Source organism: Micropterus salmoides, unplaced genomic scaffold (genome assembly GCF_014851395.1).
Source record: "Micropterus salmoides isolate LMB-PRFRI ecotype aquatic unplaced genomic scaffold, ASM1485139v1 Ms_hic_scaffold_483, whole genome shotgun sequence".
Taxonomy (NCBI): domain Eukaryota; kingdom Metazoa; phylum Chordata; class Actinopteri; order Centrarchiformes; family Centrarchidae; genus Micropterus; species Micropterus salmoides.
Genome location: NW_024044219.1, coordinates 2516 through 30402, shown reverse-complemented (window position 1 = coordinate 30402; position 27887 = coordinate 2516). Strand labels below are relative to the sequence as shown.

The 27887-nt window shown below is 41.0% G+C and overlaps 1 protein-coding gene across 1 annotated transcript; it reads left to right on the top strand.

Moving 5' to 3' along the window:
* Window positions 1-26829, top strand: LOC119888098 (major facilitator superfamily domain-containing protein 3-like). The gene is made up of 6 exons (XM_038698532.1): window positions 1-141; window positions 639-1443; window positions 12088-12235; window positions 16415-16515; window positions 18529-18638; window positions 25198-26829. Exons 2-6 carry the CDS (start codon window positions 744-746, stop codon window positions 25402-25404), a joined length of 1266 nt encoding a protein of 421 aa, XP_038554460.1. The 5' UTR covers window positions 1-141; window positions 639-743; the 3' UTR covers window positions 25405-26829.
* Window positions 26830-27887: the final 1058 nt, after the last annotated feature.

Below are 27887 nucleotides of genomic sequence, written 5' to 3'. Positions count from 1 at the left end.
CCGTCTCGATTTGCCATCCGCAAAAGGGGGATTGCTGTCACAGAACCTGGCAACCTCACTGCTCATACGTACCCCAACTATAAAACAAGCGGAGCATCTTCTTCGGTTGGCTAAGGCTAGGATAACCAACTTTCTTTCCCAGTATGTGTTAAGATTTACTTCATAATAGATTGGGAACAGTTTTTCTGATCGCAGCAAAACTGACATGCGATACAAATGTGTTGTAAAGCTGTTCGTTTACAAAGAAGCTTATTAGCATGACAGCAAGTTAGCAAGCTAACGGTAGCTAGTCATTCAGTTTGGCAGCAAACTTAACTATTGTAACTTTACCTGTTAACAAAATACCATAAGTCCAAAGTCACGTCTGTGTTTTGATACAAGTTAAATGATGAAAACACATGTGGTCAGCGTGATATTGAACATGTTTATGTGTTAAGTCATTTGACATTGAGGAGCTAACCATAGCCAGATTAATGTTACTGATAACTGAGCTGGCAGTAAAACAGCAGTAGAGACACGTCCTTTTAAGGCTGCTTGCAGGAGCTGTGGAAGACTTTAGCCTCCCCATGTCTTCCACAACAACATTATACGTTCAACACCAATTAAACTGAACCTCACACTCTGTCTTTTCATTTCAGGTCAGTCAGTCCATTTGAAGTGATCCCAACACAACCAAAGATAATGACAATGACCTGACCGATGCACCGCTGCAGTGTCTGAGGATCACTTTTGGAGGTTGGATCATGAATGATAAACTGGTCTTCCTTGGCCTGCTTTACTTTGTCCAGGGCATCCCCTATGGTCTCCAGTCTTCCTTGCTTCCTGTCTTCCTGCGTGGAGCTGGTCACTCCCTCACCCGCATCGGTTTCACCAAGATCCTCTACTTCCCCTGGGTCCTCAAGGTGTTCTGGGCCCCTTTGGTGGACCGGGTCGGCACCAAGCGTCGCTGGCTGGTGGGCACAGTTTCTGGCCTGGCTCTGACATGCCTCTCCAGTGCTGCCTTGGCCCCGGAAGCACATATCTGGGGAGTAGCAGGAACCCTGCTGGCCATGAACACCTTGGCCTCCGTACAAGATATTGCTGTAGATGGGGCCGCGGTGGGGTTGTTGAAAGGTCGCGGGGAGCTGGGGCTTGGCAATACAGCCCAGGTCGTGGGCTATAAAGCTGGATCTGTGTTTGCTGGAGGGGGGCTGCTGGCTGTGATTGACGTGGCTGGATGGAGCTGGATGTTTATGCTGCTGACGTTTGTGTACGCGGGCGTGGCTCTGTTTGTGTGGGGGGCCCCTGTGCTGGATGATGAGAGTTTGAGGGGCCAGCAAGCAGATGGCAGCAGGAGGGGAGGGCAGGGAGCAGACGCCATGAGGCCATGGAGGGTGTGGAGGAAGCTGCTGGCAGTGCCTGGCACCCCTTGGACAATCCTGTATGTGCTGACATACAAACTAGGTGAGTCAGATTAATAGCAAACACTTGTTTACATTGAAAAGAAAAGATTTAAATACCGGAGACCACGATCCTGTTAATTTTTAATCTTAATCTTTTCTATTGAGGCCTAATATGAATCCTGAAACTGTACTTTGCATTGATGGCTGATTATTTTCAGTAATGATTAATCTGTCAGTATGTTCTGTATTAATTGTGTGATCTATAAAATATCACAATAGAGTGACAAATGTCCATCACATTTTTTAAGGTGACGTCTTCAAATGTCTTCAAAACCCAACGTTATTCAGTTTACTATGATATAAAACAGAGAAAAGCAGCAAATCCTCACATTGGAGAGGCTGGAACCAGAGGATGGTAGGTGTTTTTGATTGAATTGATTTTTTTTTTCAATCGACTAATTGATTAACCGACTAATAATTCCAGCTCTTATTTCATGCAGTTCATTTGATCGACACTGGTAAAGGAAGAAAGAAGAAGCACAGAAATAAGCAAATACAAGCTCTCCCAGCCCATCTGCCTATAACTGGGCTTATGACAGGAAAAAAAAGACTTCCCCTGATGCATGAAAAGTTATATTATTATATTATATTTCCTGTGAGTCTTTTTTTATTTGTGCTCCTGCCTTCTTGTAGGGCCCAGAGCTCACCACTAGATGTCTCTGTTGGTGCGTTGATAATGACTTAACTCAGAAATGGGCGTATTGAAGAAGTTTTTAAAATTTATTGAGTCTTAGCAGGTCCTGTATGTACATTGAAAAATACAGGCTCTGCTAAAATAAAGCAGATTACAATTATACAAATACAAACCTAAGGCACTTCAAATGAGAATGCAATATTAGTTTGAATGCACGTTACGTTCTTGCACAAGGTTTTTGTATGTGAATGAGTTAGGTCCAATAAGAAAGAAACAATTTAAAGTAGGTTGGATCAGTCAAGTGTGGGAGAGAGAGAGTTGATATGACCAGAGTTTGGTGTTTGGTAGCAGAAGGGGATTATGTAAGGATTAGAGTGTCTTTGTGTCTGTTGCGTTCAGAAACTGAAATGAAAGACAGTGCATCATGCTTATGTGTGTTTATGTGTGTGTGTTTCTGTGTGTGGGTGGTGGGAATATAATTGTCTCCTCACATTTGCATAGTGTTTACTTGTGTATGTGCTTGAATGTATATGCCTTTGTTTAGAAATTGTGTGTGTTAGAGAGTGTTAAGAGTGGCTCAGTAATCGGATGAGCCCCAGCAGACAACACTACTAGACAAAATATGAACGCTGGCCCGACCCCCTAATCTGTCTAGGGAGCAACACCCCTCTCCCCAACACTCTCTCTGTGACATGAACACGCAATCACACTATCGGCTGATGCTCATGATTACGACAAGAATTGCTTTAAGTGTTTTCAGTGTCGTGATTGAGCTCTGTAGATTCATTAACAGCATTGTCCCTTGTTAGCCTTTGTTGTTGTAGTAGTCTAAACCTTTCCTACCTTTGCAGGAAAAAAGAGGATTGTGTAATATTTTATATTGGGCCCGGATGTGCCAGCATAATTGCCTATGTGAGACAGTATTGTTTTTGTTCAAGGGGTGTGTGGGGTATTTTTGTGTGAGACCGGTGAGCTGCCTGTCTGAACCCGGCCCCCTCTCCCCCATCTTACCCTAATGAACTAGTTAGTCCAACACAGTGCCTCCCCTAGACACAGAGCCTTGTGTTCGAACTGTGACACCTCTGCCATCTGAAGCCACGGACATGATGGGAGAATAGTCTGGGTGGACTTGTAGGGACGGAGGGAGGCCTTTTATTGTGGCCAGCCTAAGGCAAACCTGTGCAATACCCATGCTGTCTGATCAGTAGCTTGATATGCCACATCTGTGAGGTGGATGGATTATCTCTGCAAAGGAGAAGTGCTCACTAACAGATTTTGGCAGATGTGTGAACAATATTTGAGAGAAATAGGCCTTTTGTGTGCATAGAGAAAGTCTTAGATATTTGAGTTCAGCTTATGATGAATGGGGGCAAAAACAAAAGTGTTGTGTTTATAATTTTGTTCAGTGTATGTTGTCATACATGGGGAAACGAGACCTGTTCACTTCTGTGCTTGCATGTGAAGATGCTAAACCACTAAGCAGCTAAAAATGGCAAGCCTTATTATCTTTTTAGATATTATAAACTGAGGAACATCATTATATTTACCTTTGTCATTTACATCCAACACCTGAAATGCTTTGAATTGAAATGCTTTGTATTGCTAGTCCTCATTTATTCTCATAATATTTTTTGTAATTAACTGCAAAACTGTATTTAACTGATACTGTGTGCAACACATCGGAGCTGGTTCTTTCTAACGGCTGGGAGTCAGTAGTCCTGTACAGGTGCTGGACATATAATTAGAATATCATCAAAAAGTTGATTTATTTAGTAATTCCATTCAAAAAGTGGAACTTGGATATTATATTCATTCATTACACACAGACTGATATATTTCAAATATTTATTTCATTTAACTGTGATGATTAAAACTGACAACTAATGAAAATCCCAAAATCAGTATCTACGAAAATTAGAATATTACTTAAGACCAATACAAAAAAAGGATTTTTAGAAATGTTGGCCAACTGAAAAGTATGAACATGAAAAGTATGAGCATGTACAGCACTCAATACTTAGTTGGGGCTCCTTTTGCCTGAATTACTGCAGCAATGCGGCGTGGCATGGAGTCCATCAGTTTGTGGCACTGCTCAGGTGTTATGAGAGCCCAGGTTGCTCTGATAGTAGCCTTCAGCTCTTCTGCATTGTTGGGTCTGGCGTATCGCATCTTCCTCTTCACAATACCCCATAGATTTTCTATAGGTTAAGGTCAGGCGAGTTTGCTGGCAATTAAGAACAGGGATACCATGGTCCTTAAACCAGGTACTGGTAGCTTTGGCACTGTGTGCAGGTGCCAAGTCCTGTTGGAAAATGAAATCTGCATCTCCATAAAGTTGGTCAGCAGCAGGAAGCATGAAGTGCTTTAAAACTTCCTGGTAGACGGCTGCGTTGACCTTGGACCTCAGAAAACACAGTGGACCAACACCAGCAGATGACATGGCGCCCCAAACCATCACTGACTGTGGAAACTTTGGACTGGACTTAAAGCAACGTGGATTCTGTGCCTCTCCTCTCTTCCTCCAGACTCTGCGACCTTGATTTCTAGAGGAAAAAAAGAAAAATTTACTTTCATCAGAGAACATAACTTTGGACCACTCAGCAGCAGTCCAGTCCTTTTTGTCTTCAGCCCAGGCGAGACGCTTCTCACGCTGTGTCTTGTTCAAGAGTGGCTTGACACAAGGAATGCTGAAACCCATGTCTTGCATACGTCTGTGCGTGGTGGTTCTTGAAGCACTGACTCCAGCTGAAGTCCACTCTTTGTGAATCTCCCCACATTTTGAATGGGTTTTGTTTCACAATCCTCTCCAGGGTGCGGTTATCCCTATTGCTTGTACACTTTTTTTCGACCACATCATTTCCTGCCCTTCGCCTCTCTATTAATGTGCTTGGACACAGAGCTCTGTGAACAGCCAGCCTCTTTAGCAATGACCTTTTGTGTCTTGCCCTCCTTGTGCAAGGTGTCAGTGGTCGTCTTTTGGACAGCTGTCAAGTCAGCAGTCTTCCCCATGATTGTGTAGCCTACAGAACTAGACTGAGAGACCATTTAAAGGCCTTTGCAGGTGTTTTGAGTTAATTAGCTGATTAGAGTGTGGCACCAGGTGTCTTCAATATTGAACCTTTTCACAATATTCTAATTTTCAGAGATACTGATTTTGGGGTTTGGATTAGTTGTCAGTTATAATCATCAAAATTAAAAGGAATGAACACTTTAAATATATCAGTCTGTGTGGAATGAATGTATGCATTATACAAGTTTCACTTTTTGAATGGAATTACTGAAATAAATCAACTTTTTGATGATATTCTAATTATATGACCAGCACCTGTATGTTTGACAAGAGATGTGAATGATGCTGAAAAGAGGTGGACCCTGTTGCTGCTTTTCTCTGGGAATTGGCCAGGTGGATGGAGGAATGGATGGATAAACACAAAAAAAGGAAGGCTTTGTCCCAATACTACCCTTTCCTCCAATTGCAGGGCTGTTAGAGACCATTTGCATTAGCTTGGTGTTCCTAATAAACTGGCCAGTATAATAATGCTGACCACACATGTTCATGAAAACAGTGGGATGGGAACCACTTATAAAAACGATGGACAAGGGTCTTTCTTCTTCTTGCATTGTTAAATGGCGAAAGGAGAATAATCTCTTGATTATTGTTTATTTTTTAACCACCACTACCCTTCACATGCACACACAGTCTGAAGGTGTGAGGGTTGTGATCGAGAGGGTAAAGTAAAATATATAGTGTCATTAATTAGTTAAAAAGCTTTTTCAAAAAGTGTTGCCCGGTATATCTCAAATACTCACGCATACATACTCAAACCTGAAATTTAGTCCGCAGAACAGTTCAGTTCAGAGACATGGATGCCAGAAGAAATGGATGACAGTGGGTTAAGGGGAGGTGAAGGAGTTGTGAGAGATGAAAGGAGGTGGGAATGAGAGAAGGGAGAAACATGAGCGAGAGTGGGGGGCATTTTCCAGAGGGAAAAAGAAGGACTGCAGGGAGGGGCGCTGAAGGAGCGGATGAATTAATGAACAACCAACACATGGTGCCCTGAGAGAGAAAAAGAGCAAAAAGGAAATAAACACACTATGTCCATGCAGAGACAAATAAGTGCAAGATCTTTTAGATCACATAAATCTCACATAATGAGCTAAATCAAGATACAACGTTTTGTCAACATAATAACAATAATAACAGCCAGTTTTGTAGCTGTGCTTAAATAACTGATGAAAAGAAACCTTTAAAAGCAATTGAGTACTGTGTGTACACGGCTGTGTGCGGAGCTAGCTAGCTTGCTTAGCTAGGTGCAACTGTAACTCACATTTTAACGGCTGATAACTTTGTCTGGCGAACAACAGCCTTAAAACTAAATGTACTCACCAGAGAAAGTGAACAGCCGACTCCTAATCGCCATGATTACGACTTGTCAATCATAGATAATCTGAAACATACTCTGCTTTGTGGTCTATTTTAAAATAAATGGGACCATAATTTACTAAATCAACATAATTTTGTATTGAAGAAGACTTGAAATTAGCGACTGAGACAATAAACTCATCAGGAAAGTGTTTACTGGGTTAATTATTCAGCTGAGAAGGGTCATTTTCACATTATTTCTAATGGAGCCGGACTTCTTTTTGCAACAGAAGAGTCGCCCCCTGCTGGATTTTCAATAGAATGCAGGTTTCAGGGACTTCCGCATTTGCTTCATATTGTAGACCGGAAGCTTCCCGCTTGGTTTCAACACCATCTTTATCAATTTCAGACTTATAGTAGGTCCCGATCCTTTCAATTTGGTAGTGTGCCAACTGTTTTGTTCATGTTTGGATTACAGATTGAGATTATGCCTTTAATAAAACTGAGAATGTTGATAGATTGAGATACTGCAAATTTAACCCTTGTGCCTGGACTGGGAGGTTGAGCACTGGAGAGTGTTGGTTTTCTCCTGCTAGCAGAGGAGCTTTGGACCACAAACGAAGCCTGCTCAAACATGATTGGTCAAAACTACTTGGACTACAAACCATCTACAAATGGAAAACCAGAACGCTTCAGATGCCAAAATCATCATCATCACCTCAGATTCATATGCAGATATCTGTTTATAGAGATTACGCATAGCCAGACCTATATCGACACTTAGTTATATCTCCGTGCCAGCGCTGGAGAAAGTGCTATGAATAGAACGGTCAAATATTGAGTCAGGCTGAACGGGGTGCGCCAAGTTAGCTATGAAACACTAGTGTTGATAATCTGAACGCCATTAATATTACCTCTAGTAGCCTATTTCAAAACAATATCAGTGTTGTCATTGAAAACTAAAGCTGATGATACACAGAGCAACTTTTAGAGCATGCCACTGTAGTTTGGCTTGCCACCAGCAAGAAAAAAAGGCAACACCTGGGCAAGAAGAAACATCTGTCAGTCACATGTTCCAATAGTTTTGCTCACTTGAAAAATGGGTGGATTCAAACAAACGGTGGTTTGTCCTGAGTTGTTTAACACATCTAGATGTGAATACCAGGAAATGAGAGCTGAAATTCTGAACTCTTGTCTCATACTCATCTTTTGATCTTAAACCCAAATGTCTTTAGTGAACAACAAAAACAAAGGAATTTGCCTTACCGTTCCAATACTTTCGGGACTGGAGCTACATGCTACTCTCCCTGATCCCTACCAATCTGACGTTAGCTAGGCAAGTAGAAAACACCTAGAGATTACGTTTACCTCATTCTTTAAAACTTGACCACGTTTAATGTAAACATCCAACATTGTGACATTATACACATATATATATGTATATAAAAAAGCATAATATTACATAAGTTCTCAGAATATAATGCAGAGAACAAACAAAATCTGCCCAGTAACCTTAACAGGTTTAGGTTGGGTGGAGAGATAGTGGTTGTCCTGCTTCTATGTAGTTGGAGTGTATTTTCCCATGTCCATGAGCCTCGCAGGCCACAAACAATTCCTTGACATCTTCATTGATCTGTAGGCAGTGCTAGAGTGTGTGTGTGTGTGTGTGTGCGTGTGCGCGTGTCAATAATCAAGACTAATGTATAGGATATTGTAAAAGTGTGCATAGACGGGGCTTTGTTTAGTTTGTCCTCAGGGAGCCGAAGGATGTGTGTGCATGTATATGCACATAGACATTTGTTTGTGTGTGCGTGTGTGCGTGTGCATGCTGTGCTCAAACATGTAGTATGGATGAACCTGTCTTTGTTTACTGTGCTCTCGGCAGAGAGCGATGATGTTCAGCAAGGGGACTGAGTGTCCTCAGTGATCTCTCTTGCTCTGCCACCTCTTTTGTCTAAACTGTAGCATGGACCTCAGGATTTGACCCCACTATCCTCATTGACCTCTCACCCTCATCTCACCCTCGTCCTTCTCTGACCTCGCTCTGTGCTACCACACAACCCCCTTCTACCACATAAATACAGTACATTCACACATACACACAGTCCGTCTCTCTCTTCTGATTGCTGTGGAGAATTTTTAATCGTCGACGTATTATTGCAAAACTAATAACGATAACTTGGAATAAGTCTCCTAAAACATGTGAGTACTGTTCGTGGTAGTGTCAATCGAAATACCCCCCCCCCCCCACAGTTTTCTTGTGAAGATGTAGCTACATCTGTGTGTCTTTAGTTTTGCTGTAAATGACAAACATGTCGAATCAGTGTTTTACTTACTAAGCCACCGGCTTTAAGGAAACACTCAAGCTTCAGCTCTGTTTGCAATGCTAGAACAGTGACCTCTTTCAGTTTGGTACCATCAAACCTTATGTGCAGTAAAGCTATCAGCCAATATCCACTAAACCTATACTAAAATGAAAGATAACCAATGATGGCTAATAACCTTCTTTCTTCCATCCTCTTAAAGCGTCTGAAACTTGAGTATTTATCTACAGTATCTCACAAAAATGAGTACACCCCTCACATATTTGTAAATATTTGATTATATCTTTTCATGTGACAACACTGAAGAAATTACACTTAGCTACATTGTAAAGTAGTGAGTATACAGCTTGTATAAGAGAGTGAATTTGCTGTCTCCTCAAAATACCACACAGCCATTAATGTCTAAACAGCTGGCAAGAAAAGTGAGTACACCCTTAAGTGAAAATGTTAGACCCAATTGGCCATTTTCCCTCCCTGGTGTCATGTGACTTGTTAGTATTACAAGGTCTCAGGTGTGAATGGGGAGCAGGTGTGTTGAATTTGGTGTTATCGCACTCACACTGGTCACTGGAAGTTTAACATGGCAAAGAACTCTGAGGATCTGAAAAAGAGAACTGTTGCTCTACATAAAAGATGGCCTCGGCTATAAGAAGATACCCAAGACCCTGAAACTGAGCTGCAGCACGGTGGCCAAGAACCATACAGCGGTTGGACAGGTTGCACTCACAACAGGCCTCGCCATATTTGACCAAAGAAGTTGAGTGCACATGCTCAGCGTCATATCCCGAGGTTGTCTTTGGGAAATAGATGAATAAGTGCTGCTAGCACTTTCCTCCATAATAAGATAATTTAGTGTTCTTGTAGGACCCCACTGTTCATAGTAAGAAGCTGATCAATATTAATATATAAAATTTTGGTTTTTTTTTCTCCATGTCTTTGGGTCAGGGTGTTTGGACCCAGCTATTTTTGTTTGCATGTCTACTAAATTGATTGATATTGTCATGAAGCACCTTTAAATAACTTAGATAAATAAAATAACCCCACCTCCCGTCTTTCCGTCACTTTCCCTCTTAATGTTAAATTGTTTTGTCTTTCTGTGCTGTCTGTCTCTAATGTAAACATAAACACAGAGTTGTCTTTGAGCCTTCCATCCCTGCTCTGTTTCCTCTTCACTAACCTCCTAACAATGTCTCTGTTCATCTGCCCCCCCTCCCCCGTCTTTAGCTGCCTCCATCCCTGGCTGCTCTCCTTTCTCTCCAATCATGTTTAACTCCCATCTCTTTATTTTTTAAATACATTCATTATGATTATCATTTCCTGCACTACATCTAAAACATTTTCGTATGTACTTCTCTTGCCCTCTTTAACCTTCTGCTGTTTCTCTCTCTCCCTTTTTTCGTTCTTTCTTTTGTTTTTTCTCGTTATCAGTGACTCTCCTCATCCTCCACTCCTTTCTCCCCACTGTGCTCCCTCTCTCTCATCATCTCCCCCCTTCGCTCTTGTTACACCCTTTTCTCATTCCCCTTCACTCTGCGTGTTTAATCTTTGCGGATGTCTAATGAAATCCCTGCTGAAATGGACAATTGTTGCTTTGAGAATATTTATAGAAAGGAATAATCAGCCTGGTTGTGTTTGTCTGCACGCCTCCCCTGCAACCCCCCTCTTTAAAGAAATAATTAGTTGAAGGCAGGACTGTGAAAGCTCTGAGCTTTGAGCTAAACAACAGACAGACAGGATCGGGAGCACAGAACCATGGGTAAACAAGCCAGGCATCATGGGTACCGCTGCTGCCAATGTTTACTTTATAATGACTAATATGGTTACTGCACAGTTGATGCAGCTCAAAACAGTTCAGCACAGAGGGTGACAGATATTAAAAATGTGTGTAATACACAGAGAGGTGTAATTGTATCAGTGCAGCCCCCGCTGGTTGTAGGTGTGGAGTGGTAGTAATGTAATGTGATATGTTATGAAGAGCTACTTTAAGTGGGTTTGACCACCTCATGGGTTTAGAGTAAAATTTGCATATGTTGCTGTCATGTGACTTGTTTGTAAAATTACATTTCAGTAAACAAATTCATTTTATTGCCCAGCCCAAGTGCAAACTACCTACTGTTCAGTATGTCTCCTGTGATTTGAAGACTACTGTGGACTTGCAGTAATTGTAGTTATTTGTCTCCTCATTTCTCTTTTACTTGTAACTCTTTGTCTGTCTGACAGGTATATACATTTTGAAAGAGTCACTTTCTTATTGGCTAATTAGATTTTCATCAGTCGTAGATTAGTCGTCGTTACGGTTTGTGTTAACTACGTGTAAATTGCCAGCAGTGAAACATGAGTGACAGAAGTAAGAGACACGTGTTTTCTACACAGAGAATCCATATTTCCTACCCTACCTTTCTGCTGGGTTGTCACACCACTGCTACAGCGGTGACACCCTCGTTCTGCTGCTGCACTCCCTATCACTGGGAGCTTCTCAGCTTTCTCTTATTATTTTTTTTTTATTTCAGTCTCTTTCATCTGTCTTTTTTCCTCTTTCTCTATTTTTGTTTGTCTCCTGGCTGACTGAGTGAGTGAGTCGTCGGTTGTGTTGCGTCGTCTTTGACAGCAGTCTGGGAGCCAAGCTGTCACTCACGCAGCTCCTTGGTCCCACTGTCTTTCTGAAGTCAGTCTCCATTAATATAATAATGGCGTATAGTCGGCGCCACTGAATATTTTACTGTAATGTTCAGCAGAACATTACCCCCACTCTCAACGCCACACAGAGAAAGTCTGACTGTCTGACAGAAACTTTTTATTTTGACTGAAAGGTCTTTGTGAGGTCTGTTTCATCTGTGGAAGTTTTTGTGTTTTTGTTGTGTTTTCCTTTTTGTGCTTTAGGAAAAGTGCTAGGCCCCCGTTTGATAAAGTGACTGAGGGTATTCTTTTTCTTGTCAGGCATCTATTATTGACACTTTCCAGGAATAGGCCTAGGTGCGCCGCATGTTGGTGTGCTGTATTTGATTCTGCAGTTGTCATCTCAGGAAAACTGTGTTGTTCAGTCTTGCAGGCTAAACAGTTTGGTACAACATCCTCATCGTATGTGACTGTGATTGGAATAGGCGTGTGTATTCAGGAGATGTCTCACATATTTACTGTAGGTGAAAAATAGCAGTGCTTAGTCAGAGACGTACAGTACATAACACATGGTGTATTGATTGTATATTTTACTCTGCAGCACCTAATTCTGCTTCCCTTTTCTTCCCTCTTCTTCTCCTTCTGTCTTTCATCTGATCTCCTTTGTCTACCCCTCTCTCTCTCTCTTTCCTGTCACTGTGTACACAGGTGAGCAGGGTGCCGTGACCATGTTTCCTCTTTTCCTGTTGGATCATCACATGACCGCCAGGGAGCTCGGCTTCTGGAATGGCGTTATCGCCATGGGCTTCTCCATCTGTGGGTCGTCCCTGGGAGGCCTGCTGCTCGCTCAGTTCAGGTAGCCTTCATCAACAACGTCATTCTTACCATCATTTTGGCTATCACTGGCTTCACCGTGATAGTTTTTGTATAGCAGCAGTGTTTTGTGAAGACTTTTGCAGGATTACAAAATGAAAGGGCACTCATAGGAAAATCCCCTTTAACAATGCATAAAATGCCTGTGAAACTCAAAGACTACACACTGTAAAAGTACACATTTTTGCATGTCAACAAAACATTTCTTAATGACTGATTGTCAAAATTGTTGATTAGTAGACTAATCATTTCAGCTGTAATATTCACACATGAATGTGACCATTGATTGGACCTCAGCCCCATGTTCACAGGTGATTTGTGGGATCTCTCGATAGAATAATTCCTTGACAGAATAATTGACAGTGTGGGAAAACATCACAGTTTTTGATTACAAACAAGCCAGTCTGAAGCAGAAGAAAAATGTTTGCACCATGCTACCAGCAGAAGAATACAATTTCAGTGCTGCACAAACTGCACTTACACAACTGAAAAAAACTTGAAAGAATCAAGGGTGAAAATCAGCTTACAGCAGTGGGAAGTAAGTGAAGGTTGATAAGATCCAGTCCACTGCACCACATGAACATGTGTCATACTGCCTCACACTATCCCATCAGATATTGCAGTACCATCACCATCTTCCTCCTCATCCTGCTCCTCTTCTTCCTACAAGGTTTTGTGTACACTGACTCCTTCTTTCCTGCAGCTTTCTTCCACCCCCTTTACCTGTTCCACCTTACTCTGTGCCCGTTACTCTTCATAGGTTCTTGCGCTTGTGTGTGTCTTTCTGTCTTACTGTGTGTGTACAGTAATTAAAGTAAACATAGCGTTGTTTGAGAGCTCGGGGACCCCCTGTGTCTGGTGTGTGGTGTGACAACATGAGCAGCAAATCACACACACACATATATACACACATACACACACCCCTCAGGGTTTGATCGCAGAGACAACATGCAGCTCCAGTTGAATTTAATTCTCAGATTTACAGACAGATACTAAGATCTTAGACTTTCTGATTAATATATCAAAATGGCTGATTATGACCATGCAGATGCTCCGGTATGCTCCTTAGATGTGATATTTTTGTACAGTTATACAACGTTAAGTAACCAGTCTATTTTAATTCACAAAATTTAAATATTGATGATAATGCATTTAAAGAAATCTGTATGTCAAGTTGTTGTAGCACAGTTATGTGCAGTATATGTAACATTTACATGCTTTCCCCTTCAGCATATTGACACTATACCATTTATGCCTGATCATTGTTGCATTCTGCTTATTCTAAGTTGCCTCATAGCACCCTGCCTAATACACAACAATGCCTTTATAGAGGAAAGTATGATTAGTTCACACCTCCATCCTTCCATCCACATTTAGAAAATGTTTAGCTTTTTAGCCAACTTTATGCCTACTTACATCGAGGGATTAGGATGTTTAGGGATGTAGTTTGTCGGTCAATGGACAGGTCATTTGTTGGTGTCTTTGTTTGTGCTGTATGTGTTAGTGTGCTTGCCCATTCGTTGACATGTATCAGTTGCCCTGTGCTTTGTCTGATGCCAGTCACCCCCCCCCCCCCCCCCCGTGTTGTGTTTTCAACTCGCTCACAGGTTTTCTCCTCTTGTAAAGTGACACTAGCAAACACAGAGCAAACCTCCAAGGGCAGAATTTTTGGTGGAGGGGAAATCTTTCAATAGATGTCATTGTCATACTTATGCCTTTTATCTTTCACTCTTTCTCTTCATCTCACTTGTAAAGGAGTCGGTAACTTATAAAGGCAGTAAACTGTTCACACACTGACAAAGACAGAAAACACTCATCTCAGTGACTTCTTCTGGTGTAGATTAAATTTATCTGGGGGTTAGATGTGCCATGACAGCCGACTCATTAGTCTTAAGAGTGTTAAGAATCAGTTCATCACACTTAATTGTTTTCAGTCTCTTACAGCGCCATTAGTTTCACCATTAGGTATCTTTGTGTATTGGGAAATAATGTGTGGAAACTGCTCTTTCCCAATATTTATTCCCTTGAAACCATTTTATACAAGCCTGCAGTCAACTATTTGAACCCACAAGTGATGCAGTAACACAGAACAGAGAAATTATACAGCAAGTCACCTTATTTGACCTGTTATTACCTCTGTAAGGCCAGCATGTGTGATGTTGCAGCTGATTAATCAGAATGAGAAGATACCAATTGAATCATTCCCCCAGCCTTGGTTAAAATCAGTGTCTGGGTTATTGTGTGATGTTTGACATATTTAGTGAATATTTCCCTTTCTTTAAAAAAAAGTAATCTAAGTTGGTTGCACAGAAACAGGCAGTACCGTATTATATTTAATTAATCCTCACTTAATTAGCACAATGATGCAAAGGACAAGCACTCAGTTCTAGATTAGCTTACGTGCTAAAAATTTATAATTTTGGTTGTGTGTACCTTCCAGTGTCAGATGAACACTTCTTCTTCCTATCACACACTTACACACACATACACACAGAGAAAGTGCTGTCCAGCAGGCTGTGGTCTCACCTCTAAAAGCTCAGTTGCAAGGTTTATCCTCCCCACCATCAGAAACGGCTGAGTGGTCAGTGAATGACCCCCTTTACAACCGCCACTGGCAACCTGAGAACATGGCTATTCTTATCTGGGCCCGGCCCATGTGAGGTGGCAGCCAGGCAGGTTCTCTTTCTCACACACACGCGCACACACACACACACACACACCTCAGCATCTCTTGAGAGTGCGTGATATGAAAGGCTGTCATTGAGACGGGAGGTAAAGGAGCAGCAGAGAGAAGAAATGTCTTTAGCATGTGAATGATGCAGGATTGGTTTTCCAGTAGAGAGGGTAGGAAAGGCCGGGCGGAGAGGGGAGAGATGGTGAGGGGAGAAGATACAGAGTCGGGAGAAGGGAGGGAGGGAGAGCAAGTGAGAACATTTTAAAAAAGTGAAATAAATAGAATTCAGTTAATTTGAGCTTTGTATGGTTTGTAGGATGTGCAAAATTTTTTATCTCTTAGAATTACTTTAAGTCAAAGAAAGCGTTCATTGCCCATGGTCTTGTCTTTTCTTTTCTCTGTAATAATCTGTAAACTCTTAATCTCTCGCACACACAGGTGAGTTTATTTTATCGAGGTTTTTCAAAAGGGACAAAAAGGCTTAAATCATTTTTGTTCTGTAGTCGCTGGAGAAAATATTGAAGAAATACAATCAGGGTTGGTGTCTTTGTGGCTTAGATTTCTAAGATACTGATCATATTAGAGCTGCAACGATTAGGAGATGAATCCATTAGTGGATTGACAATTTGTTAACTTCAACCAAATGGCCAAAATGGCCAAATATTTGATGGTTCCCGTTTCTCAAATGTGAGCATTTGCTCCTTTTGTTTTTTGTCTGAACATTATTGTAAACTGAATAGCTTATAGGTTAGGTTTCAGACTATTAGTCGGACAAATCAAGACATTTGAAGACAACACCTTGAGCTCTAGGAAATTGAGGTGGGCATTTTTTTACTGTTCTTCTGGCGGTCGAAAACCCCTGTGCTAGTGATGTAAACAAACACCAACACTGCCCCTATACTCCGAGCTCCCAGTCTGGGCAGAGTCAGCTGATCTGGTTTCACTCAGCCAATTTATCCAACTAAATCACATATCCTGCATTGTGTGACAGGCCCCTTCTTCCTCAAAGCCTTTTTTACACATAAATAATTACATGCAAAAATAACATAAACAAACACACACACAGTCCTTTGAGTGGCAGGCATCCTCTGAGTGATTGGCATTGTTAATCCCTGATGTCACACAACAGTGTGAGTATGTGTGTGTGTGTGTGTGTTAACAGTGATTAATTATTTTCCTCATGCTGGGGATCTCCTTAGGTTATTGATTACGTCACAAACCAAACCCACAGGGGGATGATTTTCTTGCACTAACAGGGAATCAATTAGTGTCTGGGGACTTGTTTACTTAGCATGTGTGTACTGTGTGTGCGCATGCGTGTGTGTGTAATTGTGTGTGACATGAAAAGAAACTCAGAATATCTCCAAATGTAATGATATAGCCTTGAGCCACTGTCACTGTAGATCACACTGCTCATCAATAACATAAGTACCTAAAGGTTGGCGAACGTCTGTCTGATACTTGGCTTGTTTGCTGGTCTCTCCTCAGCATCGGGGCTCTGATGCGACGCGTGTTTGTATTGCGAACCATCAGCATGGTCTTCCAGAGTTCTCTGCTCACTGTACTGGAACCATCACCACTCATGAAAGGTGAGAGACAGACTGAAATACAGTCGCAGATATGCTGGCAGGCACCAGTTTAACTGGAACCCAGTTTCAACACATATTACCAATTGCCATGATCCTATATAGTACATAAGCAGGTTGTAAAAGGACAAGAAAAAATAAAACCTCTGTCTAAGTGTTTAAACACTCTTAAAACTAAGTTGTTGTTGTTAGTCTTTTATTCTTCTCCATGAATAGTGTATAAGCACAGCACATGTTGTTTATTGAATTCTGTAGATTTACATATTTAAACTTTCCAGATCCTGATCACTTTCACGTACCGTCCTCATTTTACCTGCTACTTTCTTGAATAAACACACCAAACCCACAGTGATTAACACGCGGGTACATGTAATTGCACAGCTTAAGATCACGAATGTACACTGAGTTTATGGGGGTGAACACCTTCAGTCAAACTGACTGACAAGGTTCAGATCAGACTTATCTCTCAGGGCTTCCGTAGTAATGGGATAGCAAAAAGAATAAAAGAACATATTTCTACTAGATAAAATTATTTTATTTATTTTATTTGAAAAAGGGGCCACAAACAATATTAAACATAAATGTTACTATTTGATGTATTGTACCAGAGTAAACAGAAAGCAAATTTTCATCTGCAGTCCCTTGGTGGGTCACAATTAGGCCATTTTTTTTCCTTTTAAAAAGTTTGACCTCTTCATGCCTCTAAATATGTCAAATTCAACAATTTTAAAAGCAGAAATCTCTCTTTGGTTGAACTCACAGTAAATAGGCATTGTCAACTTTGATGAGAGGACGCAAGTACGGATTGCATCATCTTAAAGGCGCGTTTTTTTGGGGGGGAATTAACTAGTTTGTACAAAGTTCAACCATGTCAGAAGGTAAAAGACACAATAATTGTTTAGCTGTGGGGGTAACGGCGACACTTTAAGACAGTCTTTCCTAGTTCATACTTTTGTACTCATTTGCACAAACAAAAAGTGACAAATATATGTGCAAACAATGAAAAAAGAGCTAGAGAGAGAGAAGTTCAAACTCTGCTTACTTTCTCACCTGCGCACACCTGGCCAATCGCTACATGAAGTGGATGTTGTATTGTTGGTTTCAGAGAGTTACAGGCATTGTCGGACACAGTGCAAAAATAGTTTGGGAACCAATGGTCTACAGAACAAGCCTTTGAGCCAGGTGTTCAGTATTAATACAGCACAGTGGATGATGCAGAGGACAGTGATAGACATTTGCTCTTTCTCTCTCTCTCTGTCTCTCTCTCCAGAGAGCCCCCTTCAGTTATTAATGTCTGAATGAAACATCTGATTCTGTTACACAGCCAGTCAAAGGCTTTTGGGATTCAGATCTGTGCATTTCATCTCTGTTGGAATTGTCTGTTCCCCTATCAAGCCTCTCAGACGGAAAGTTGAGGCCTCTCCCCCCCTTTGCTTTAAACCCAGAACAAAGATTTCAGGAAAACTGAACCAAAATCGGAAAAAAAAAACAAACTGAAAAACATTCAGTTTCAGATTTTTCAATATTACATGATAACCCTCCGCTTCCCTCTCTCCCGGTCTGATCAGTCGGTGTATCTGTGTGACTCCAACAGTCTTGTGTCGCTGACTGAAGAATCTTATTCAGGAAAAACTCTGGCGGCTTGAGTGAATAATTCAGTGTTAGCGGGAGCAGAGACAGATAGGCTCTGTGGTTCCTCTGTTTCCCCACTAACACTGCTCTGCCACTTCCCCTCAGAGGATACACTACATGTGTTTTGGGGACGAGGGGGTGGGGGTGGGGGGGTTGTGGTGGTGGGAAAAAGGAGAGGAGACACTTCAGCAGCTTACCGTTTCTCACTGCTTTGTCTCCCTACTTTGACTTCCACATAGAATAGTATAGTGAGAAGTGCAGCAGAGCAGACAAGAGTGTAAAATTGATAGTTTTCCGCCTTTTTGAGAAAAACTTGTAGTGTCGTTGCTCTAAGATGTGTTGTGCCTGTTTTTTGCTTGATTTCGCGTGTGTTTGCTCCCTCAGGCATGGCCGTCCTGAGCATGAGTGTTCAGCACTTCCTGGGCGGTCTCATCACCACGCTCACCTTCACTACCATGATGTATTGCACTCAGAGGGCCGAGGAAAGCATTCAGGTAAAACAGATTTTTCTCATACCTGCCAACAATCCCCCCCCCCCCCCCCCCCGCTACTGTGGTTTTGGTATTAATTGTCTCATTCTTAGGTGTTAGGTCATCTCCTGTGGCTTAACGGACAACACAATCTTTCTTTTCTTTTCTCCTTCCTTCCGTCCCTTCTTTCCTCTCATCTGTCATTGTTTAATTGTGCTATTATGTAATTTTAGGTCATTTCCTTTAGTCGTCAAAGGGGGGAGAGGAGGAACATCTACAGCATACAGTACCACACCTATTATCACCTACACCTGTCACCTGTTCTCATCAGCTGTTTTCCACCTGGAAGATGTCAGACCCAGTCAGACAAATTACATTTAAATTGCTGTCACTCTCAAGTCAAGTGGAAACAAATCACGGACTGTAGCACAGATATCAGGATCTGGTTACTAATAAAATAAATAACAAAAGAGAATCAGTCACAACGTGTGATGACGAGAACCATGGTTAATTTGAGAGGTTCTCATGACACATAAACTGTTTGCTTTTCACTGTGTCGGTGTGTGAATCAATGTGTGTGTGTGCACACGCACACAGGAGGGGAAAGCATTAGCTCGTCTGTGCTCGTTGTGTGCATGTGTGTGTTATTGAAGGTGGTGCTATCCAGTGACAGAAAGTTGATAGGGTGAGTGCTTGTTAACGATCCCCAGGAGAAAGAAACCGAATCTGTTAAACAAGTTGCGCAGAATAAAGGCACTCCACTTAGCTGTGGTCACACAGGCTCTCAGAGCTCTCTACCTCAGTGTACAGACCATAGTTACAGCTCATATAGCAGTGGTGGGTACTGAAAAGCTTTACTCTAGTAAAAGTACAGTTGCTCCCATAAAAAAGCAGCCCATTGTCGAATAAAGGAGGGTAAGCCTATATATAGAGGGAGACCTGTACATCATGTGTAAAGCCCAACAGGACAGTTTTATCCACCCAAATGTGCTTTCTCCCTACTTCTCAAAAGTTATTGTTTCCTGAATAAATAACTGAGTTAAAGCCAAGGTTCACCGACATTCTATTTAATTAACTCACCATAGGGCGTATATAACATCTAATATATAACATATATATATATATAATGTAAAACAACCAGCAACCAATGCATAGACTAAATAAGCTTTTAATGCACCATTAATCAAAAGTGCCGGCTTGTAAAAGAGCGATGCAGGCCGCTTTCCAACACGGCCACCAGTAGCATAGTGTGCAGTTACTGGATTTGTGTTAAATCAACAGACCAACAAAGCCTTACGTTTAAAAAGTTTTAGCCTGATATTCAAAATTTTTACATCTGCCTGGTTCATTAATATCTGGCACAAGCGCACGTCTCTTTGTACCTCAAGGGAGACCGGAGCTCTCCTGTGTAACCTTGTGCACAGCTCGGATGACAGCTTAGTTTTTGTTTATGTGGCAAAATGCTTTGTAGATAACATACTAGTTGTAACAAAAGTATAAATGGCAAATGTAGCGAATTAAAAAGTAGATTATTTACCCCCTAAAATACTAGTAGAGGTGCAGTTTTAAAAAGGAATGTGAAAAATTAGTTCCTAAAAAAAAAAAATAAATAAAAAACTATTCTCATTTGCGTTACTTTACTTCCCACTCCTGTCAGATAGTCTAAACTCACCACCAGTTCCTTAAAGGATAATTTCAGTATTTTTAAACCACAAGCTTTGGAATCCGTGCAGTAGATGGCTTCAGCCGTTAGCTGCAACATATTCCTTTGGGGCAACTGCGCCTGTCAAAATTATGTCCTCCTTCGTTTTGCCACCGACAGGCTCAGGTTGTTACACCAGGTTTCTGACAGCATGTAAATGATCCATATGAGTAACACCCTTTGTTTTAACCAGAAAAGAAAAGAAGTCTTGCTCAAGGACAATTCTTGATCTGAAATCTCGTGAGAGGCGAGTTGTTGCAGCAAGACTCCGGTGGAAGCGCGAGTCAGACTTGGGGAGAGGGGTTTATTGTGTACAGGGTTGGGGAGTAACGGATTACATCAGGATACAAAAAAAGAGTAACTGTAATCTGTTACAGTACAGAAAGTAAAGACCTAATCAGACTACAGGTACATTTTGTACAAATAAGGATTAGGCTACACATAGGGATTACTGGGAATTAAGTGCAAATTTTCCATGAAACGGAAAGCAGAGTGCTATTTGCTGTTTGGTAAAAACACAAAGCTAGGGAAGCATTTGTCCCAGATATTGAATGGCATGTAGCCAGTAGTTGAATGTGGTTACGCCCCCACCCCGTCAAACACTCTGTGCGAACTAGTTCCAGCTAGGGATGGGTATCGCTACTTGGTACCTTTATGGTATTGACCAAAATAGCCCGGTATCGAGTAGAACCAAATCGTCTCCAGTCAAACCAGTAGGCTACTTCAATCGATACCTAGGCCTACTTTTTGTAACCAGATTGCGGCAAAAAATGACCATTTGTATGGTTTTGCTGGCAGCCAAACACTCAAGCAACACACCGAAAGAAAGAAAGAGTATGCCTTTTTTTCCCCTGATGTGCCTGCACCATAAATTGTATGGTTTTTGTAATAAAATGGCTGCACACGCGGAGTCCAAGCGTGATTTTAACAGCCGCTCACCTTCGGCTGCGTCTCAGGCACGTTCGTCACTGTTGCAGGTTTATCACCACAAGCTTGGCTTTCCGTTGGTTTCATCTTCTGGTATCATTTAACACTACTCTGTACATTTTTATTTGCTATTCACATCACCTGTCACTTATCGATCGCTGCGTTCCATCACATCAATTAAACACTTTTGTGGCGCAGCAACAATCAGCTGATCTTACTTACGGAGCCTCTGGCTGAAGCTGCGGTTGCTTCAGGTGTTGCTCGTATGATCGGCTGAACGTGCAGCCTCTCTTTTCCTCTGTTTGTGAGTCTTTAGTGTAGTTTACTGACTTGTTTAAACAGACTCCTTTCTCGTTTTCTACTTGTGACTGTCGTCTTTTCAGAGGTTTACGACTCTCCACTTGAGTAGATCTTTAAAATCTTCAGTTTATTGATCGAAAGTTAATAAAATAATCTTCCGTTGTTTACTTTCAACACACGCATCGGAAAAAATACCTTAACTTCGTTTCCCACAACTTATTTGGTCACTAAACTATTTCACTCCTCCTCTCTCATTTAAATATAAAATATTTCCCAAGCAGTAGTCTTTCCCCTTATAGGCTAGGAATACAGTACCAAGGTGGTTTTCTTGCCGGTTTGGCTCTTGACATCCCAGGGCTGAGTTAACTAATGAGACTGTGTTCAGTCCTGTTCATGTCGGGTTCACTGGGAGGCTACTGAGCGCTGTTTCGTTGCCGCTCACCTGGCGCTGCTCCCCGCCAACATTTCCTGCCAGGTCCCCTCGCCACTTGCCTGAAAGCCTCCAGTGCTTATACATGCACTCCGGTGCTTCGAACTCCCAGTACGGGCAGAGTGAGCTAATTTGACCAGTAGCTGCAGGCTAACTGAGCTAATTAGATAATCATAATCATAAAAATTAAGAAATCTTCTCATTGGACACTAAATTAATACAGGCCCACAACTTCATGATGATTTATTAACATATGACGTATAGACCTAGTGCAAGGCCTATCATGTAAAAAAAACAAAACAATTTTGATTTCATGGGAATGTGATATTTGTAATTATATATTTATAATTGTATGTTTCTCTAAACATACACTGAGCAGACAACGCATCTTTATTAGTGTTCTGTTCTCGCTAAGTGTTGTCCCCATAAACGTATACTCAGCTACACAGACAGCTAAACACTCTCCTAATCACAAACTCCAGGGAACAGGCCGATATGTTGGTTTTGGCAGTTTAATCAGGTTTTAGTGTTAAACTGTAGAAAAGAGCAAAAAGGATACACAAATGAAATCACACAAAGCCTAGCTTAAGAGCTACATGACCACCATATATAATAGAGGACCAATAAGTCACATTATTAGTTATTTAGTTATGTAGTACAAAGTCAGTGTAATAAAGCAAAACCACTTGCCATATGCCAGCATAACAAACACATCTGATTTTACTACTACTACTAATAATGATAAAGAATAAAGTCAACCATGTTAACTAACTTAGAAAACACATGACTCTCTAAACACAATATATTTTTAACAAACAATGAAGTCGTCGCGTCTCTTTTATACTAATATACAATGTAAGTTACAGATGATGCCATGAATAAACTGTGAAGGTGAGGATGGCATTAGATTGTAGCCGGCAAGGTCTGGAGAGGAAGTGAAGCACTTCCTGTTTCCACAGTTAAAGAGACAGTTCACCCAACAATCACTAGGGGTCACAAAGCACTGAAAAACCCACTGAGGTCCATAACAATTAGCATATTTGGTATTGAAGTAATCCAAAAGTAACTAAAAGAAATCAGATTACAATACTTTTATTTTGTGGTACTGGAATTAAACTACTGATTAAATTTTTTAACAAGTAATTAGTAATTGTACTGGATTACATCTTTAAAGTTACCCTCCCAACCCTGGTTGTGTACATAGAGGAACTGTTTACAGGACTTTTATTTCCTAAGACGCTGGTAACGTCACAGCAGAAATAATCACTAGAGACAACAGAGCTGTTTTTCCCATGCTGTTGATGTTTTAATATAGTTCTATTTACCAGCAGGCTGTAACTGCTCTCTGCGCCTCTGCAAGTGTGATTGAAGACAGTCCTGTACAGTGACTACAAAGCCAGTGTGCGTTTGTTTACACTAGTGAAATGTAAGGAAATAAAGTAGTTTTAAAATCTTTTTAAACCACTTTTTTCCCTACTCTATTAAATGAAAAAGTTCTGTAGAACATATTGTATTAGTTCATTACAAAACATGAATGCCACATATCCTAATAAAAGCAAATTATTTAAATTAGGAAGCGTGTGAGAGGGGATTATATTGTTGTAGTCAAGACCAAGACTTTTAGGGGCTAAGAGCAGTCGAGACCAAGACCGAGGGAGGGCGAGACCGAGTCAAGACCAAGACCAGTTCCCTCCATAGGTGCTTCTCAAAGTGATCTGAAAGATACACTTTCCCATTAAAACACCCGAATACAAACAATAAGACCTATTATTGCTATTCCCAAAGGTATGGTCTTGAAATAAAATCCCGAGTCCTCAATCTCCAAGACCGAGATTGAGGACTCGGGATTGAGATCGAGTACAAAGGCGGTTGAGTCCAAGACGAGACCAAGACCATCAAAAAGTGGTCTTAAGACCGGTCTTAAGACCAAGACTGGTCTTGAGTACTACAACACTAGGGGATTACTTAAAATATAATCATTTTACTTTAATGCTTCAAAAACAGGAGATCTACCTTGTGTAAATAATATTTTGCCAGCAGAATCAAATGGTTTTTCAAAATATTCAGTATATATGTGTCGTCATGTTCTCAGTATCAAACAGAACTTAACATGTCATGCGACATGCTTCACTAAGAATAAATATTAGTGGGACCACTACAGAGAATTGCAGATTAAAATTTTCACAAAAACTACACTGCGAGAAAAACCGCTGTCAACTACAAATGAAATCAAGAGCTGATGTTAGATTTGATTTGATTTTAAGCAACTTGCTGTTTGTTAACTATGTTAACACTTTAGCATCTTCAGTATGTTATATTTGATATAATGTTTAACAGGGCACCTTTAATTTTTTTAACAAAACATGCTTTAACGTGATAATTTTCTTCAATCATATATTAATCAGAGCTCTTAAAATACGTTGCTAGTAAAAGTGTCGGCTTGAGCCAGTTGAAGGCACGGTGCGTGTGTGTGCACATAATCAGGACGAGCCTGATTTGTAACTGTATTATTGTGAAATGCAGAAGAATTCGTCAATGCAAACTTCTCACGAATTAAATCTATGATTATTTGACGGAGGGATAAAAGACATTTATTATAATGAAGAAAATAATCCTAAACCTAATGAATTCATTTGTTCAGTCAATGGTCGAGGTGTCACTAGAGTCCTTCTGTGCCTGCCTCACCTGAATGCTGTAGAGGGAGGAGGTTTGGGGAGATTAGGTCATGTCTGTCCCTCTCTTTCTCTCGTTGTCTCCCTCCATCTTGAAAGCCTTAAGGCTGGGATCAGATACTCTTCTTCGTTTGGCCTCCATCCATCGTCTCAGGCCATGATCTCACGCTTTCTCTTTCAGGCTTCCAGTCTTTCTTTTCTGTCGTTTCCTCTTGCGCTTTGGGGCTTTTCCCCGAAAATCACACCATTTCTCTAGTCTGTTGTTGCAAATTATTTTGTAATTCAGGGTTTAAAAAAATAAACTGATGAATTGTGCTACAGGAAAGGATGAAGTGTCACCTTTTCTACCCATGTTACCCTCTCTACTTTCCCATCTACCACTCCCTCCTTTTACTTACAATGTTCCTTTATTTTCCAAACCCTCTCCTTCCCCCATGTCCTTTTTCGCCTCTCACTTCCTTCTCCTTTACTTCCTCCTCTTATTCCCTTTTCTCATCATTCCTCCCTTCATTTCCCCTCACCCTACCTCTCCATTCTTCCTCTCTCCTTTAGGCGACCCACTACAGTTTCCTGGCAACTCTGGAGGTGCTGGGGAAGCTGATGTTCAGCGCTCTGGCCGGAGGCATGGTGGATTGGTTTGGTTTCCAAGTGGCCTTCCTCTTCTTCCTCACCCTCTCCGCCGGGACAGCATTGCATGTGTGGACGGCTACCTTCACTGGTGCTCTCAGGGAACACCAGCTCAAAGAACAGCCCAAGTGAGATCAGGATGAGGGTGACAAGTCCTGATTTGGGGCATCTGCTGGTGCTGAAAATGTGTTGGAATAACTTGAGTTTGACCACCAGTATTCAGACACCTCAAAAGTCTTTGAATTAAATATACTACACTCATGACTTCAACACATCATTTCAGTATAGGAGATCTTGAATAAGTTGACTTTCCTCTTCTTCCGCCATTTTTTTTAAGGAGAAATCAGCCATGCGGTTAAGTACTCTGTTCCAGAGTGTTTTTTTGTCATTTCACTGGCAAAACTGGCCTTACATTTGATTTATTTTGCATTTGAAATATCCGGAAAGTCTTAATATTTACAGTAACGTGATGAAACTTGCAGATAGTGTGTAAGTAAGGACGAGCAATTTGAGTTTGCTGTGTTGAGTTTTTTGGACCGGATGGGACTGGTGCATCCAGTCAGTGTGATGAATTGATGTGGTTTAGCTTGTCAGGCAGTGATGTACAGTCAGACTGTATTAAGAGTTGAGAAGTACTTCTGGAAAAATAATCAAAGCTGTTTTTTAAATCATCTGAGCCATTTTAATGTGATAATAAGCCAGCAATAAGAGCTGTAGCCAAAAGCAATATCACTACTTTGTGATGCTTGTTTGATCACATTGTGCTGTACATGTTCGTCGGTCTCTTGAGTTGGATTGTTTACACTTATAAATGAATTAATCTCTACTACCTCGTATCAGCACTGTATGGTATGATACACAGGAGGTGAATGTACAGGAGCTGCACCAAGTAGAGTCACTCATTCACAATAAATAGTTGCAACTTATACGCTATGTTACCTGAGCAACAACAGTTAACCAAAGTAGGTTTGTAGTTACTGCGACTGTTTCTTTTTAGAAAGGTGAATAAACATGCAGTTCAGCTGTTGAATGAGGAGCATTTATTCAGTTTAATTAACCACAGATTTTCAGAGTAAAATCCCTTTCCCTTTGGAAAAGAACCTTGACAGCTTACTTCTTGTAGGAAACCCCAGCCTTACACACTGTCTCAGTTTTTCAATCAAGAATCAGACTAGACGACTTAGACCAATACCAATGGCAAATTGCAGTTTTTGATAAAGTTGTTTCTTTTACTTTTGTGTTTTATGTTTGAAAAATGTCAACAAAATATGCTGTAACTCTCTGTGGTACTGTATACTAATTTTCTCTAGGCTCAAAATATAAACGAAACAGCTGCTATGTGGGAAAATGTATTGCTAGAAATTAAGTCTTAAATTGATAAGGGAGACAGATAAGTCAGAAGGCAGCGGTCTAAGCAAATTAACCCAAAATAATTTTTTTTTTAAAAACAGCTGCTTTCACCCACATAATAAATAAAGGGATGCCATACCACATCATTACTGGTTCATCCACGTAGCCAGAGATTTGCACAAAAAATAAAGCTGCTGAGTGAATCTTGCTGGTTGTTTTTGTGTGTGACCTTTGGTATTTACCTCCTGTCACCAGATTACACCACATTTTATATCCCCAGGGGAGGTCCTGTGTGGTCTTGAGGACGCTCTCACTTTTGAAAATCCACTGTGGCTTATAGCTGCTTCAAACACAACACTGGCTCTCTGAAGTGTTCTGGCTGAGGGCTACGGGAGTGAATAGGGCCCGTGTTACAGGATCCACAACCTATACGGCTCTAATGACACAATGCTGTGAAGGAGGATTAGGCCAGTTTACACAGTCCCTCAGCACACCTCCACTTCACACTTTTTCACCCGGCCTCATTATCTGGGCACATTGTTTGTGTAGCGGGGAGAGACAGGGAGGGTTTGAGGAGAGAAGCCTATGTTTTATCTTCTCGCCATTCCCCAAAAAGAGCGAGCATCGAGAGAGATAGGCCTCTTAAGTTAGGTGTCCAACACAAGCCCGCTGCTTGTTGTGTCATCCAAACTGGTTTAGATGTATAGTGTAAATAAGGAAGGAGTGCTTCTATTACTTTGGGTTTTATTCACGCAGATGCCATCTTGAGTTTGAAAATGGTGTTTGCATTCATGCTTTGAAATGCTGGAGACTAAAACAGTTTGTTAGGAGTAAGCTAAAGAAAAAGGGAAAAGTTTTGATTGTGGAATTATAGATTTATTTATTTTTTGGATCATTTTTAGGACTTCTTGCCCATGTTAGCTTAAAAGCTGAGACTGAAGGTTTAAATTAATCTCTCAACTGTGCCAGTGAAGATCATGTGATACAGTCAAAAGCTCCAGAACAGCTATAGTAAAGGTGCCTTATGGTGAGATTGTTTGTCGACTACTGTTTCAAAGGGCAAATATGAACTTTCATTCTCAATAATCTAGTGTTGGATTTCATTCCCACTGTGTTTAGGAAATTAATTTAAATGGTTAAAAAGAAAAGTGCCAGTTTACCTGAATTGGATTATAAATATATGTATAAATAGAGAGAGAGAGCAAGCAATAACAATGCAGTTTCTTTTTTTACCTGTGGTTTTGAGATCTCTACCTTTGAAACGT